The sequence below is a fragment of the Marmota flaviventris genome, chromosome 8, assembly GCF_047511675.1.
Source record: "Marmota flaviventris isolate mMarFla1 chromosome 8, mMarFla1.hap1, whole genome shotgun sequence".
Lineage (NCBI taxonomy): Eukaryota > Metazoa > Chordata > Mammalia > Rodentia > Sciuridae > Marmota > Marmota flaviventris.
Window position 1 is genome coordinate 28815280 of NC_092505.1, and position 14887 is coordinate 28830166.

A 14887-nucleotide genomic window follows, 5' to 3' on the forward strand; every position below is an offset into this window, starting at 1 on the left:
GTGCACAGTGATAAAATGTTCAGCTGCTTTTCTCAACTAGTTCTTCAAAACCACACGCAAATACTTTGAACACTATGAAGCCATTCTTTGAAAAATCTGTTTAGGCAACAGCATTACTAAAACACGAAAGGAAAATAAAGGAGAGATTTGGAACCTAGCTTGTCGTATGTCAGAATGCAGATTGCAATAGGAAATGTCCCAGAAGGAAAATACAAGCAAGCAAAAATCTCACCAATATTAATAAAACTGATGAGGCATGAATGGAGTGCTTTACTCCTCACTTAAATGGGGTGTCTATTCAGTGTGAACTGCAGCCTTTTAGAAGCAAAAAAAAAAAAAAAAAATAGGAGCGAGGAGCAAAAGGAAAAGGGAAAGAAACAGATCAGCAGACCAAAATAAAACAAAAAACTTGGATGTTCTATTTTTAAAAAATAAATTGTTTTTGAATCCTAGACAGAGTTTCAAGGACATTAAATATTGTGACCTTCAAATTATCTCCAAAAGGAGGGAGGGATAGAGCAGGTGAGAGAGAGAAAGAGATAAAATCATAAAGTGAGTAAATGAGAGAAGATATTCAATGCTGATATTATGTTCAATTACATTTTGACCATAATTTACATTAAATATTATCTCTAACAGCAACAATTTATCCGAAACTGACAATATTTCATACTTTCTAGAATTTGTAAGCGGACCTGTTTAAAATAATATCATCCTACAGACATTTAAACAGTTTCTGAGACATTATATTCAGTCTTCCATTTTTAATAATCAGCAAAGGCTCTGTCAAAATAAATTATTATTAAGACATTTGTTTTTTAACAAAACATTAAAAATAGAAGATTTAATTATAATCAAATACAATATGTGCATAGTGGAAAATGTACGACATACCACCCATTCAGTTGTATTGCATGTTATTTGACAGCATTAAACATAATAATCTAGTTGTGACATTGTGACTTATCTCTGCATCTTGTGAAGATTAAATTTATTAGTTATTGGTCAAAATAAATTCCAGGAGTAGAGAAAGGAGTATGGCGTATCCATTGAGCAGAGGTTTCCATGTGGTTGACATTCTGACATTCTCAGTTCTCAGTGGTTCTTGGCTCCCCAATTCCTTATGTTCTATCATCCAAGTGTTAAACCACTGCACCAATTAGAGATTCTTCCCAGAGAGGTGTGCTCAGAACCAACTGCTGAGTATAGAGTCTTAAACATTATAAAAACTTTCATATACTTTCTTGTTTTGCATTCTAGCCCTTTGCCTTCACCCATGAATGTATCAGCCCTTTCTTTAATCAGTCACTATGTAATATTTTATCTCTATGAGACACACATATAAATGATTTTTAAAAATAAGGAAGAATTGATTTAATTCAAGGACAATTTTGTGTTTATCCCTTCACTTGACTTTAGAGATAATAAAAGATGAACTATGCAAGTCATTTCAGTGCAGAGTTCTAATATATCCATATTTGGAATGGTGCATTTTTAAACTTCATACTTCTTCATTCATTCACGACTTACAAATGAAATAGCTCTCATAGTTGGTAGGTTTGCACTTTTAGTACAATCACATTAAGCTGACTTTCTTCTTCTACTACTACTTCTTTTTTTTTAACAGCCATTCTTTGCAAAACCTATGCACTTAATTTGAAAATATCTGTTGGTCTTTGAGCTTGACAAGAATAGTACATTTCCCATTATCATTTCTCATTGTGATTGATATCCATCTGCTTGTAGAAAACTGCTAACTCGGAATGTGCTATGCCCTTCAAATATTTTGGAAGAAGGCCAAGCCAGAGAAAAGCCTTTCAAAACTTTTATACTTAATTGATAGATGGCTTACTCTCAGAATGGATTTCCCTTCAGCTAGTAATTTGCCTTCTAGCAACTGCTGCTCCAGATGAGAAGCAAATGAAAATTTGCCAAACCACAGATACCTAGCATTACATCTCTGATTTGTGATATTTTCTACATATTTTCCTCCAAAAATTACCTGTCTTCCACCTTTTTAAGTTTTCACATTCTTGTCCTTTTATAACTTAAAGAACAAGGGATTTTTAATGAGTAATGGAATATATATTTATCTTTTGTTTCTATTTTTGACATTTCATGTGTGAGCTAATAATCATACATGAAAGAGCAGAGAGATTTCATAAGGGCTTTTTAACTCGAAGGTCTTATAAAATTTAAAGTTTAAGAGTGGAGACATTTCATAAGGGCTTTTTACCTCGAAGGTCTTATAAAAATTATTTTAAAAATTCTTGTGTTGGGCTTGTTTATATTTTGGTTTTCATACATATTTCTTAGTCTTACAATTTTATAGTATAAAAACTGAGGAAGGTAATCAGAAGGAAGGAAAGGAAAGGGATATCATAAAAATAGAGAAGAGAGCCAGAAGACTAGAGCAAGGGAATATGGAGAGAGGAGAGAGGTAAAGAAGATAGGTATGAGGGAATGGAGCAGACCAAATTGTGAGTTGTGCATGTATAAATATATCACAATGAATTCCATTATTATGCAAAACTATAATATACCAATAGAAAAGTGAAAACTAAACCAAATAGAATTCAAGCAATGTGATTTGATATGTAAAACTTAGTCTGAAGTGTATATGTATTTTTTTCACTACCTAGTAATGTGTATGTAGTCTCAAATCTATGTCTACAGTCTCTAATTGTTGATTTATGATAAACCCCCTTTTCTTGTACAATCAGGTTCCACTTTGAGTCAATATTTAAATTACTTTATAGCACATTTACTTCAAACTTCAATTGTGATCATAATTAAATATTTGGTGGAATTTTCCTACACTAGAAAACGTATTTTTAATGCAGCTGGATTGACTGTAAAAAAACAGGCTAAATTTGTTTTCAAACCTCCCTTTTCCTACTTCTTTGTTTCTGTTTATCCACTAGAGGAAGGAAAAAGAAGATGTATAAATGCAGAATTGCTTTGCAAGGTGTGATCCAAACTCTGGGTAGGATGCCTTAACTAACTCTATGTAGGCCAAACATTACCCATTGACTCATAATATATATAGCTCCTCTGGAACTTGCCATTATTGCAGAAAAATATACTTGAAGACTTAGAAAAGAAACAACAACAACAAAAAACTGCTCCTCACTATTAATACTTTCTTTTAGGTGTCAGAGGGTGTAACAGATGTATCAGAGAACAGTAATGGATTAAATTTTAGATTAAATATCAAGAATCAAATGTATATCTATATATTCATATCATCTGGGAGGAAAATCTGGCCTAAACATGTTTTGCCTCTTCACATAGGAGAAAGTAGAGGATCCTCTGAGACAATGTTACACATCAACTTATAATTTTATATCTGAATATTAATCATTTACTTAAACTCTTCAGATATAAACACACATCTCAGGTTTTGACCCATAGCAATAAGGGCAGCTGCAAGAACTAAAAGCATCACTGTATATCATATCCTAAGTGAAATAATATTATACTTCTATAAGCAACATGAAATGCCATCTACCTTAATTTTCACTGAGCACTAACAATCTCCATATCACTGCCAATGGGGTTCCTGTTTGCTGAACATATTCAGTCCTTAAACTATTATAAACAATAAAAAAAGAGTTGTAGAAATTTGATAGAAAACATTAGGTGGTTTTGAATTTGAAGTAAATATTTGATAATATCTGTAATCGTTTTTGTGAATAGAAAAAAGAACAATGTAAGTTTGGAAAAAAATCTATATAGCTTTGATAAGGTTCATATAAATATATCAGTATAAATGTATATAACTATTATAATCTTTATGATAAATGCACAGTACTTTTCAAACTTCGGCTATCCATTTTTCTATTTGTGATTATTGAAGTCATCAAATTTTAATGAAAGTAAATGTATTTTTCCAGAAGTATAAAGGGTATGTTATGTTTTGTGAATATTATCTCTGAGGATAACATTTTATGAAACTCAGTAAATATAAACAATTTGTGAGTGAGCAAATTTGAAAATGCTAAACACGTCACACATAGGTTTTATAACTGGTGGTGAAATAAGTTACTTGACAGTACTATCCAAAAGCAGCTAAAAGATTTGATGGAATTTTTATACTCTGATTATCTGGGGTGAGTTAATGCTTATCAAAAAGGATTAATATGCTTTCATATTTGCCAAATAAGCATATCAGGAAAGAGAATGAGAATTGGCTGCAACAATGGAGTTTCCATTTGGAGTAGGAAAATGTGACCTACTAGAGATAGGCACTCTGAAAGCTTCATTACCTCAAAATGCCAATTTACTACATAGTTACATTTTCCTCCCAGTTCTGGCAGACATGTAGTATTAATCCTGTCAGATAGTAGTAGACTTACTTTGTATATGATATAGCTTTGAAAAATCCCACTGGTATGTGGGAGAAATTTCTGGAAACATTATTAGTATTCAGTTCATTTTTGGTCAAAACTTCTATATGTTATGCCTTGTAAGCTTTTAATTTGAGATTCCACACAGACTTCTGATTAAGAGCTTGTAATAATTAAGTTATTCCAAATTTATTTCTGATGAGCACAAAGTTACTGCACTGTGATTTCAAAATTATAAAAAATATAACAAGAAAAAGATTATTCACCATCGATCTATCACCCCCTCACCCCACTTTCTTTGACCTTCAAGTTAAACTTTTCTTATAAATGAGGACTACCTCAAAATAGCTTTTAGTATGCAATGGCATTTATTTTTATGTTACACATGCCCTTACACACACACACACACACACACACACACACATACTTGCACGTTTATATACACACAAACATTCATCAAAATGCTATATATGATTTCCATTTTAGAAGTTTTAGTTGTTCATTCTAATTTGTAGTCTCCTTTGATGGCCTAATAGACTAAGTTACTCTTGTTCTACTTTTCAAAATGAAATTAATCTAAATATTTTGGAGCAAAACATTAAAAAAAGAAGTGTGAAAAGATGTCCCCTTTCCTCCCTCACTTTAAAAACACAGCTAACCAATGTTAGTAAGAGAAAAAATGTGTGTGTGTTCTCTTCCTCCTCCTACTCTACTTTCCTTCTTCCTCTTTTCCTCGTCTGCCTCCTTCTTCTGTGACAGAAAAATGCAAAATGAAAGATTCCTGTGTATACTAAATTTTATGGAGCCCATTTTAAGTTATTCAGGTATTCACATAATGTTCTGTGAAGTTTTGCCTATGTTAGCAGGCATGCAGAGATAGAGATGAATGATATTATAGAATATTTGACAAACTATTAGCAGTCTAGAATCATTTGAGAAACACGTGTTAATGACGACTAGGACACAAATAAAATGGATATGTCCTGAATACTGAATGTGAAATGCTTTGAAATTAATTATTTTGCTTCCAAATTTAGCTCTCAACTGGCAAATATGGACCATCCCATGTGGTCTATATTCTAGCACATGTGCAAATTAACCTTAATGAATGATATATTTTGATAGTATTTTGAGTGTTATGTCATACTACTTTAAACTTCACATTTGATGAAAAAATGCTATTGGTTATCTCATAGAGTTAAGTACAACTCAATTTTTGTGACTCTGCTTCAGCTTCTTTTCTTTTCTCTGCTATACTTTATTCCTATGGCAGTAACAGAAATTTTGGATGAAGAAATAAAAGTCATCTAAATTAGGGAGAACTATGTAGCATCTCACATATCTCTTAAACAGCACATTTTTGAGATGCAGCCCATAAGAACCTGCTTATTTGCATATTTGCAATGATGTTCACAGCATTATCTTAACTCCCTTTTAGCAGAGTAAAACAATCACTTGATATTCCATTAAAACGCCACATAACTGAAAAGTCACATCAGATGGAAAGCTAATTAGCTGTACCACTTTCACATTGTGAAAATGCATTTTTACATGTGTGTGTGTCCTAATCAGGCCTTTATTGAATACCTCTAGTGCTCAATTTTTTTGCATTAATTGTTTCAGATTAATTCTATTGTGTTCAAAGCAATTAATAAGAGGCACCATGTGATACAGTTGCACTGCTGATTCATGACTCCCAGCCCTGAAGTGACTCTGTAGTGATCAGTATTTTTTCATCATCTCTGCGGAGCTGTCTACAGCCAATTCTGGGCAGATGTTAAGGTTATGTCAGGATTGCTTTACAATGCATTTGAGGTGTTACCTGAAAAAATGATAAGGTTGTATATTTCAGATCCCAGTTTGAAGGACCTTATTTATTTTACTGTGTTGAAATCCTGATGGACCTTTGGAATTATGTTCATATTGCCTGGTAGTATCATGAAAAGTAATGTTACTAGATGACCTTTCGTATGGGCTTAGGAAACTGGGCTTGGAAACTTACAAAATTTAAAGAGTTATCATATTTAATAGCTCAAACTTGAAAAGCAGAAGAATTATGTAGAACCATTCAAATGAAAAAGTATCCACCGTTTGTCTATCTTAAGTGGCAATATGCTTGTTTACTTGAAATATGAATTCCTTCATTAAAATTTTAGTTAATTTCACTTTTAGTCACCAAGCAACAACTTTTAATAGACATAATTATTCTGTTCCAAAGATAAGATGTATTGTTTTCACAACTGTGAAAAATGGTATTTTTCTTTCATCCCCAGGGATTGATTTAACTGACCCTTGCTTTTATGTTAGTTTTGTTTTGATTTGATTTTAGAATTCCAAGCTTATTGCAATTTTGTAATCTATAAGTTTCTTAACAAATACCTTGTCTATAATTTTCTAGTTAAGTAATTTAGTGGCAAAACTTGATACAAACTACTGTGAAGCTATTTTAGACTTTATAATCATTCATATTCAGTTTTCATTGCACAAATATTACATAAATTTGAGTGCAATTTGCTACTTCAAACATTATAGTATGAAAAGTATATTACCTTTCTCAGGTATGAATCATTTTGAAGTCCAAATACATTTGGCTTCAACAGTTTGGGATAAGGTGATGGCCCTCAACTGATACTTGCATTCTTTGGCTGTTCCTGGAAGTTCACTTGCTCCTTGTTAGCTTTGTGGAGTGGAAGACATTGACTGGAGGGAGTGGCTTCATTGACCTTGATTCTAGTAGATACTAGTGGACATTGTTAATAAGTCACACAGTTTTGTAGGAAACTTTAACATGTGATCATTACATATAATTGGAGTCTATTTAGTATAAATTGGTTAAAATTTTATTTTCATGAATGTTATTCTCTATTAGTTACAGTTTACATCTACTGTAATTATACCTATTCAATTCATATTAACTATTAGCATACTTAAAAGAATCTATGATGATAAGCAATGTGTAATAACAGTTACCTGTTTTTCTTATCTTGTTGGAAGGACATTACCTGTTAAAACTCTCCTGTTTCAATTTCTAGTATATATTTTGCTTTATGCCTTCTAATTAAGACAGTTTTATGTTAATATTAGCAGTTTGATTTGATAACTCTTCATTAATGCTGTGTCAATCTTCCAGGACTACTAGGTCCACCACTTATAACAGTGTTTGATGTCTAAATCCAAATTGTCACTTTTACTTATCCATACTTTTGACTTGAAGAAACTTGAAATATTCTATTAAAGTTGGAGCAAGTGATGACTTTGCCCTGAGCCAAACCACTGCTTTTTACTATCTGCACAATTATGTTAATTATATTTTGTTAAAATTCCCATAGGCTTAGTTCTAAACTGAGGTCCAATATGCAGTTGTTATTAATTGTAATTAATATTGACTACTTGTGTGTGTACATGTCTTTCTGTGTGTTTTTTTTTTTTTTTTTACAGTTACATTTCAAAGAGGAGATGGAGGACTAATGAGCAATGGAAGGTATGTTAAGGAGATTCTTTATTAGTATTTTTAATCAGAACTAGAAAAACTCTGTAGTAAGAAGCTATTATTGTCATAAACGATCACTTATAAGTCTGAGAATTCTAGGAGGAATTAAATGGCTTACTACTAGGTTTAATGATCTATCTGTTGTGCACTTTAGAGGAATCAAGTCCAGATGTTTCATATCTCCCAGATGCCCCTGAAGAAATTAGTAGTAAATATCACAAGGAATGTGTTCATTTGTTAGCAGGATGTTTATTGCATTAATTAGACATTAGCAAATGAAGTTGCTGTTGTTTAAGACTCCTTATTGGCTCACACTAAATTGCTGTGAGTGAACAATTACATATAATCGATCACAAAGTAAATGATTCATGGATGATGAATAGGCTGTAGATTGATAGGACTGGATTCCACAACTTTGGATACTCAATTGAAATTGATAAAAACTGATAACAAACCCATATATCCTCATCTATTTTCCCTTTGCCAATATGGAGATTGTAATTAGGCTCTGGTAATAACTTCCAATCTCCCATTTAATCAATATTTTAGCAAAAAGAGATTAAGTCTAATGAGAACTAGTGGATGTAGCAAGGAAGCAGTTGAATCTTCTTATTGCAGTTTCCATAGAAACACATGTTCCTCTTAGGTATTATACCAGAAGGGGTCTATCAACAACAACAACAAAAAAGTACAATGATTATAGATGCTCTATTTCTTTGTAAATATGTTAATAACCTGGAAAGGAATCAGAATCCCATTTTAACATTAAAGAAGGGAATTCTTTATTAAATACGATGTGAGGGAAATTTTCCTTGTAGACTATACTCAAATGCTGGAGCAGATCACAGGGTGTCTTTTATTGCCTTCAGGAAAACACTTAATAGCCAGCCCCCTGATATTTTGCCATTTAAAGAACTTGGAAATGTGCTATTGATGGAACAGTATAAGTACTGTTCATTAATTTCTTTCAAGTTCTTTGCCTCTAAATCAAACATGAAGGCTCACAATAAGGGTGACAGGCTAGAGAGGACAGATTCATGTTGGGACTGCAGTTACTGGGAACAAAATAACCCAAAGTCCTGGAAATGGCTAATACCAAGAAGCCATTCCAAAAGATTGTTCCCTTGAGGTGTCAATTTATCATCAAACCTTGTGTGGGGTTACTACTATTGCCAATTCCCACCAGTTTCAGGGCAGACATCTGATTTCTTGTGGATTTTGACAGGATCCCAGGCAAAGACACTTCTTCCACTGACAGGGTTGATCTATAGATAGTCTTAATGAACTGCCAAAGTTCCTTAATTTTTGAGAGCCTACACATTTTAATTCTAAATTCAATTAAAATCTTCTTAAATTCCTTTACCCTTTTTAGTGCATGAGACAGGCATCAAAATCTTTCATTGAGCTCCATAGACTGATTTCCTTTTCATTTCTGTCTTAGCCGTCCAGGTCTTCTAAATGCGGGTGATCCCAGCTATCCATGGCTTGCTGATTCATGGCCAGCCACAAGCTTGCCAGTGAACAATAGCAATAGTGGCCCAAATGAAATTGGGAATTTTGGGCGTGGAGGTAAGTTGTATTTTTCGAAATAATGTTATTTTTAATTTTGTTTTTGTTTCTGTTTTCATTTTCCAGATATTTTTAAGAGATAGAGGGTATTTCTTCCATAGCTGAAAGAATAAAGCACATATACTAACATTGCTGTATATTTCCTAAATATTTTATTATAAAATTAGTGTGTCTATAATACCTTAAATAATAAAGTAGAGGAGGTCATTATTAATGTGGAAGTATTCATTTTTTTTGTATTGGTTGTTCAAAGCATTATAAAGCTCATGATATATCATCTTTCATACATTTGACTCAATTGGGTTATGAACTCCCTTTTTTACCCCAAATACAAATTGCAGAATCACATCGGTTACACACTCACATTTTTACATAATGGCATATTAGTGGGAAGTATTCATAATACATTTTGTTTTTAGGAATATCAGTAGACGGTAACTAAAATCAGGAAGTATACTGATAATTAGAGTTTATGCTTTTGGAACAAATACTTCATTTTTCAAAATCTCATTCAACATGTATTTATTGAGTACCTCCTATGTACCTGGCACTATGGCAGTCAGAAAGAATATAATATTGGTATAAAAAGTGATCATCCTTACCCCCATAATATTTCATGTGAAGAAGACAGTTAACTAGTTGGGGTGGCATGTTCAGAGAGAACTTTCTATTCTACAATCATTAATTGCTATTCCAAAGCAAAGATAAAACAGTGCAAGTGGCTGACATGCTAATACCTCCAAAATCTCATGCTAAACTACCCTCCATAGGTTTTTCTAAAGAGACAGAATTGTATCTAATATAAATAATGACTGCTTCCTCCCAAATGCACTTTTTCTTCTGGTCAATTGGATAGGTTAGTTTAGATAAAGATGAGAGGAGTAGAGAATTCCCTGATTGGCTCCGCAATTATATATAAGTTTTCTCCTGGTACAATACTATGCAGACAGTAAATGGACTTGAACTGCCTTATCGGTACCCTGATAAGGCTGAAATAAAGGCTGCCCAACTGGAGTAAGAAAATGTTGTAAAAGGAATGTTATTTAAATTGATATCTGAAAGAGGGACAGGAATTAGCCAAAGTATAAGAAGGTGTGTGGAGATAAATTACTATATTTTAAGGACCAGAAATAAAAGAGACATTGGGCTGGGGTTGTGGTTCAATGGTAGAGCTTTTGCCTAGCACATGTGAGGCCCTGGGTTCAAATCTCAGCACCACATAAAAATAACAAGATAATAAAGGTATTATTGTTGTCCATCTACAATGAAAAAAATTAAAAGACAAAATGGCAGACATTCAACCTATTTAAGAAATGAATAGGAGACTGTGGATGTAGCTTATTGGTAGAGGACTTCTCCAACATGACCAGGGGCCTAAGTTGATTACCCATCACTGAAAGGGAGGGTAGGCGAGGGGATAAGAAGGAAGGGAAAAGATGGAACTTCCTAACGGTTGAGTTCAAAGATGTTAGAAAGCACAAAAGACAAGAAAGAAAAGGTGTTCTAAGTCACATTAAGAGTTTAAACTTTGTCCATAGGGTAATCAGAAATTATTGGTGGATTTTTAAGAGGAGAATGCTGAGATGTAAACACTGTTTTAAATCATTCAGGCTTCTTCTGGGTGGAGAATAGAAAAAGTAGAAAATTGGAGTGAGGAATTAGGAGATTCTTGTAAAGCAAAGCAAATTTAGATAGACATACTAGAAGATTTCCAAACTTGGAGAATTAATTCGGAAGACCCAGGGCTGTGCTAAACTGTTCCAGTTCTACTAAAAGCTGCAGTGGATTTCACATGTATGACTATATAACCATATTCACTTAAGAAGAAGGGCTGGGCCTGTGGCTCAGTGGTAGAGTGCTCACTTAGTATGGGTGAGACACAGGGTTCAATCCTCAGCACCACATAAAAATCAATAAATAAAAATAAAGGCATTGTGTCCACCTACAACTAAAAAAAATTTTTATAAAAATTTGGAGTAATCATGGATCGTTGCATTTTCTCTTCAAGATGGATTAACAATCTATTTGCATATAAAGTAATACCTCAAATTATAAAGTTACTAAGTATTTCATAAGCCTGATTTCTATGAATATCATTTCAATTAACTCATTTTCCTTCTTGAAAATAAAATATAAAGATAACCATCCCTACCTCATAGGTGTGTAATTAGAATTAAATGGATGACAATATATAGTTTTCACACAAAGCTTAACTGCATAATCAACTCCCAAAAGGTATCAGATTAAATGAGAGAATACAAAGAAAGCTGTAAGTTTCTTTGGCTTCCTGCTTTCTCTCTGTATGCCTTTACTCTCCCCTGGGAAGTTTGTATGTCTGAGTATTCCCCACCAAGGAAACAGATCATCTTTCCCCTAATATGCAGACTGATTTTTGCCTAAAGGAATTCTGTTCCCAAAGTTTTTATCAGTCAATAATAGCTTCCTATTTTACACTTTGTATTAGAACATCACAACGTTCTATCTTTGTATCAAGAGATACATGCCTCAGATAGAGAAAACATTTTCTTTTTCTGTTGGCTAGCAAGCTAAATTAACATCCAAAATGTCTTAGTCCAATTTAACTGAAGGTAGAATGCAAAGTTTTTCTTCCATTTCTACCTTATTTTTATGGCATGAACATCAAGACCAAGACAAAGTTTTTCCAGTTTCTACCCACTCTCTCTTCAATTTGATAGTCATTTAAACACTTGTGCCAGAAATACTGTAGGACATTTTTGTATATTTAAATTTACGTCTTTTGCATAATTATAAAATACATAAACATATTTACATGTTTAAAGTCAAGAGACTAGAGTTAAGCAACATAATTTGAGAAGTGGATATAGAATGCACGTCTGGTAGATTTTTAATGCCTCTGCTATTTTATTTATACTGCTGTGTAGTCTGAAGTTGGGTTCATATGTATGATTTTATAACCACATTCACTTAGAAAAATAATCATGGATACTGACATTTTCCCTTTACAAATAGAATACCAATGTATGAATGTAATGAAAATCATATTTTGAAAAATGAAAATATTAATTATCTCATAATTTTGCATTTTACCAATGTAAACTATGAGAAATTCATTTAAACATTCCATCAGCAAGTGCTTACTCTCATAATAGTGGGTGAGGAATTATGGTAATGAAGGCATATATCCTATAGGCTCCTGTTCTCAAGTAACTTATGATGCCGTGAGGAAGGCAGTCCTTCATACAAATAATTACATTGGGCAAAAATAAAATAAATCCATGAATACAAATAAAGCCAAGGTACTCAAAAGCTGCACCACTAATCCAAACTGGAGTCAAGGTTTCTCGAATTCATAGGTTTCCAAAACAAATGTTAACAAGTGCCAGTCAGACAGCATTAAGGATGGGTTGGTGGGGACAGCAAGAAATATTAAATGGATTGTCCTTCCTAATGATGGCAGCACTTATTCAGAGCCTGCTTGTTGAATGGAGGGCTGGTCCAGAGTTCCAGAGTATTTGATGTTATAAGATTCTCCTCCACATACAGATATTCATGTGTGATCCTCCAATATTTCAATGTTGGATATAATTTAATTTAGTTTTTGAAAATGTGGGAGTGATCAAATAATATTTGAAGACAATATATGCAGCCCAAAAATCAATGTAGAAGCACTTAGGCTGGAAGGCTGACTATAATTTCATCTAGCAGGGAAAGAGAGATATTCTATTTCCAGAGCCATAACTTTAGTGTTTAGTTGTTAGTAATATTATGTAGAATTATATTCTTGGACAACATTGTTCCGTTTTTTTGTTGTTTGAGCACAGAACACTTTCAATAACATGTAACTGAAGGGACTCTGGAGAACCTTAAGTTCAAGATATGAGAAACTGAGGTCCATGGAGGAGAAACATTTCTATTCAATTAATATTCAAATATTGGGCAGTGAGAAATAGGTGGAGGGAGCCCAAAAACTTACGCAAAAAAAAAGATCTGGGTTGTTTTTTTTTTGTTTGTTTGTTTTTGCCAATTTTTGATATAGTATTAAATATTCAAGGTTTTGAGAATAAAAAAATATACTAATACTTGAGAATGAACAATGCTTCTTAAAATCAGATTCTATAATTATTAATCACAAAAAAAGAATGACAGAAAAGCAATTTTGGTATTCTGAAATCCAAAGAACAATTTCTTGCTTATGCAACCTAGCATAATTTAAAATGTGAATATGTGTAACAGTCTCACTGAGATGCCTTTAAAATCTTTACTTCAATAAACATCCACATATTTGTAAAACAGGTTGGTATTCCAGACTTTCAAAACTTCAGAAAGAGTGAAATTGCACACTGTTCACAATATATTATGAATTTCTTGTCACTGTTGTTAATGAAGATTTTTTTTTTAGTTTTTATAAATTCCAAAGAAAAACTAATACTTCTGTAAGAACTTTTATTTCAAGTACTGTGGGCGTCATCAAATCTAAAAGTTTTAAAGACAGTCGAAATGTCTTATAATGAAGAGATCAAGTGGTTTCATGACCTCAAGTCCTATGAAGTGATATTTTCAGAACATACATTATTAAGGACTGCACTATAATTAGATTTATCTTAACTGTACATGATTAATTCTAGTGTTAGTGATTTCTCTTTTAGATTCACTTAGTGTCTTTCTTCTGAAAAGGGAAAGGAGCTCAGGAGCGAGGTGGCAGATCTGAATTATAAAGCATCCTGTAAAGATAATTCAGCATACCAAAATGATAAATGGACTGATTGATATTCAGTGTTGTTCCTGAAGTTTAATTTTACTCTTGCTGTATTACAACGTGAAACTGTAATTCTCCACTTCTAAGTGTTGATAGCATAAATTAAACTCACTGATCACTAAGGTTGCTTTTTCTATAGTTAAATCCTGCTATATTATGGAAATGACTTATTCATGAAAATTTTCCTTTGTTATCCAAGAAAAAAAGAACACATTTTCTACCATCAGTTCTCCATTTCTGCAGTTATAAAATCAGATCACATAAATGTCAAGTAAAAACTTCAGAAAAATGGATTTCAAAGTCAGAGTCGTATAATTTTGGAAATTTTTGCAACTATTTACCAGCCATATTCCATATCTTTGGGGATGAAGTGGAAAGAGCTGTTTTCAGGCACAATTTGTAGACTCCCTCTGTTCATTGCTGCTGTATCATGCTACCACTTTCCTTGACTCTAAAACTCAGTGAACAACTGAAAGCATTTTTCAGTAGTGAAATATCCCAAATTTCTCATTCCTGGTTGGAGGAAATGGGGGAAGGGATGTGTTAAGCAGTGAGACGTGAAGGACGAGCAGTAGGCCTGCCTGTCACTGAGGTTGATAGCTTGGCGATGGTTGTATATCATCTACCCTTCATTGGTTCATGAAGCCCATCTCAGCTGAAATGCAAACGTGTGGCATGACACATTTATTTTTCATCTTCAATCCTGATAGTTTTGGGCTTCCTGTGCATCATTAAATTGTT

At 33.0% G+C, this 14887-nt stretch overlaps 1 protein-coding gene across 1 annotated transcript in view; it reads left to right on the forward strand.

Moving 5' to 3' along the window:
• The window catches only part of Robo2 (roundabout guidance receptor 2), a 550514-nt gene that overhangs the window by 495290 nt on the left and 40337 nt on the right, over positions 1 to 14887 (forward strand). The window contains exons 20-21 of the mRNA XM_027929088.2: positions 7788 to 7830; positions 9281 to 9408. Coding sequence (XP_027784889.2) covers positions 7788 to 7830; positions 9281 to 9408 — 171 coding nt within the window. The remainder of the gene's footprint in view (positions 1 to 7787; positions 7831 to 9280; positions 9409 to 14887) is intronic.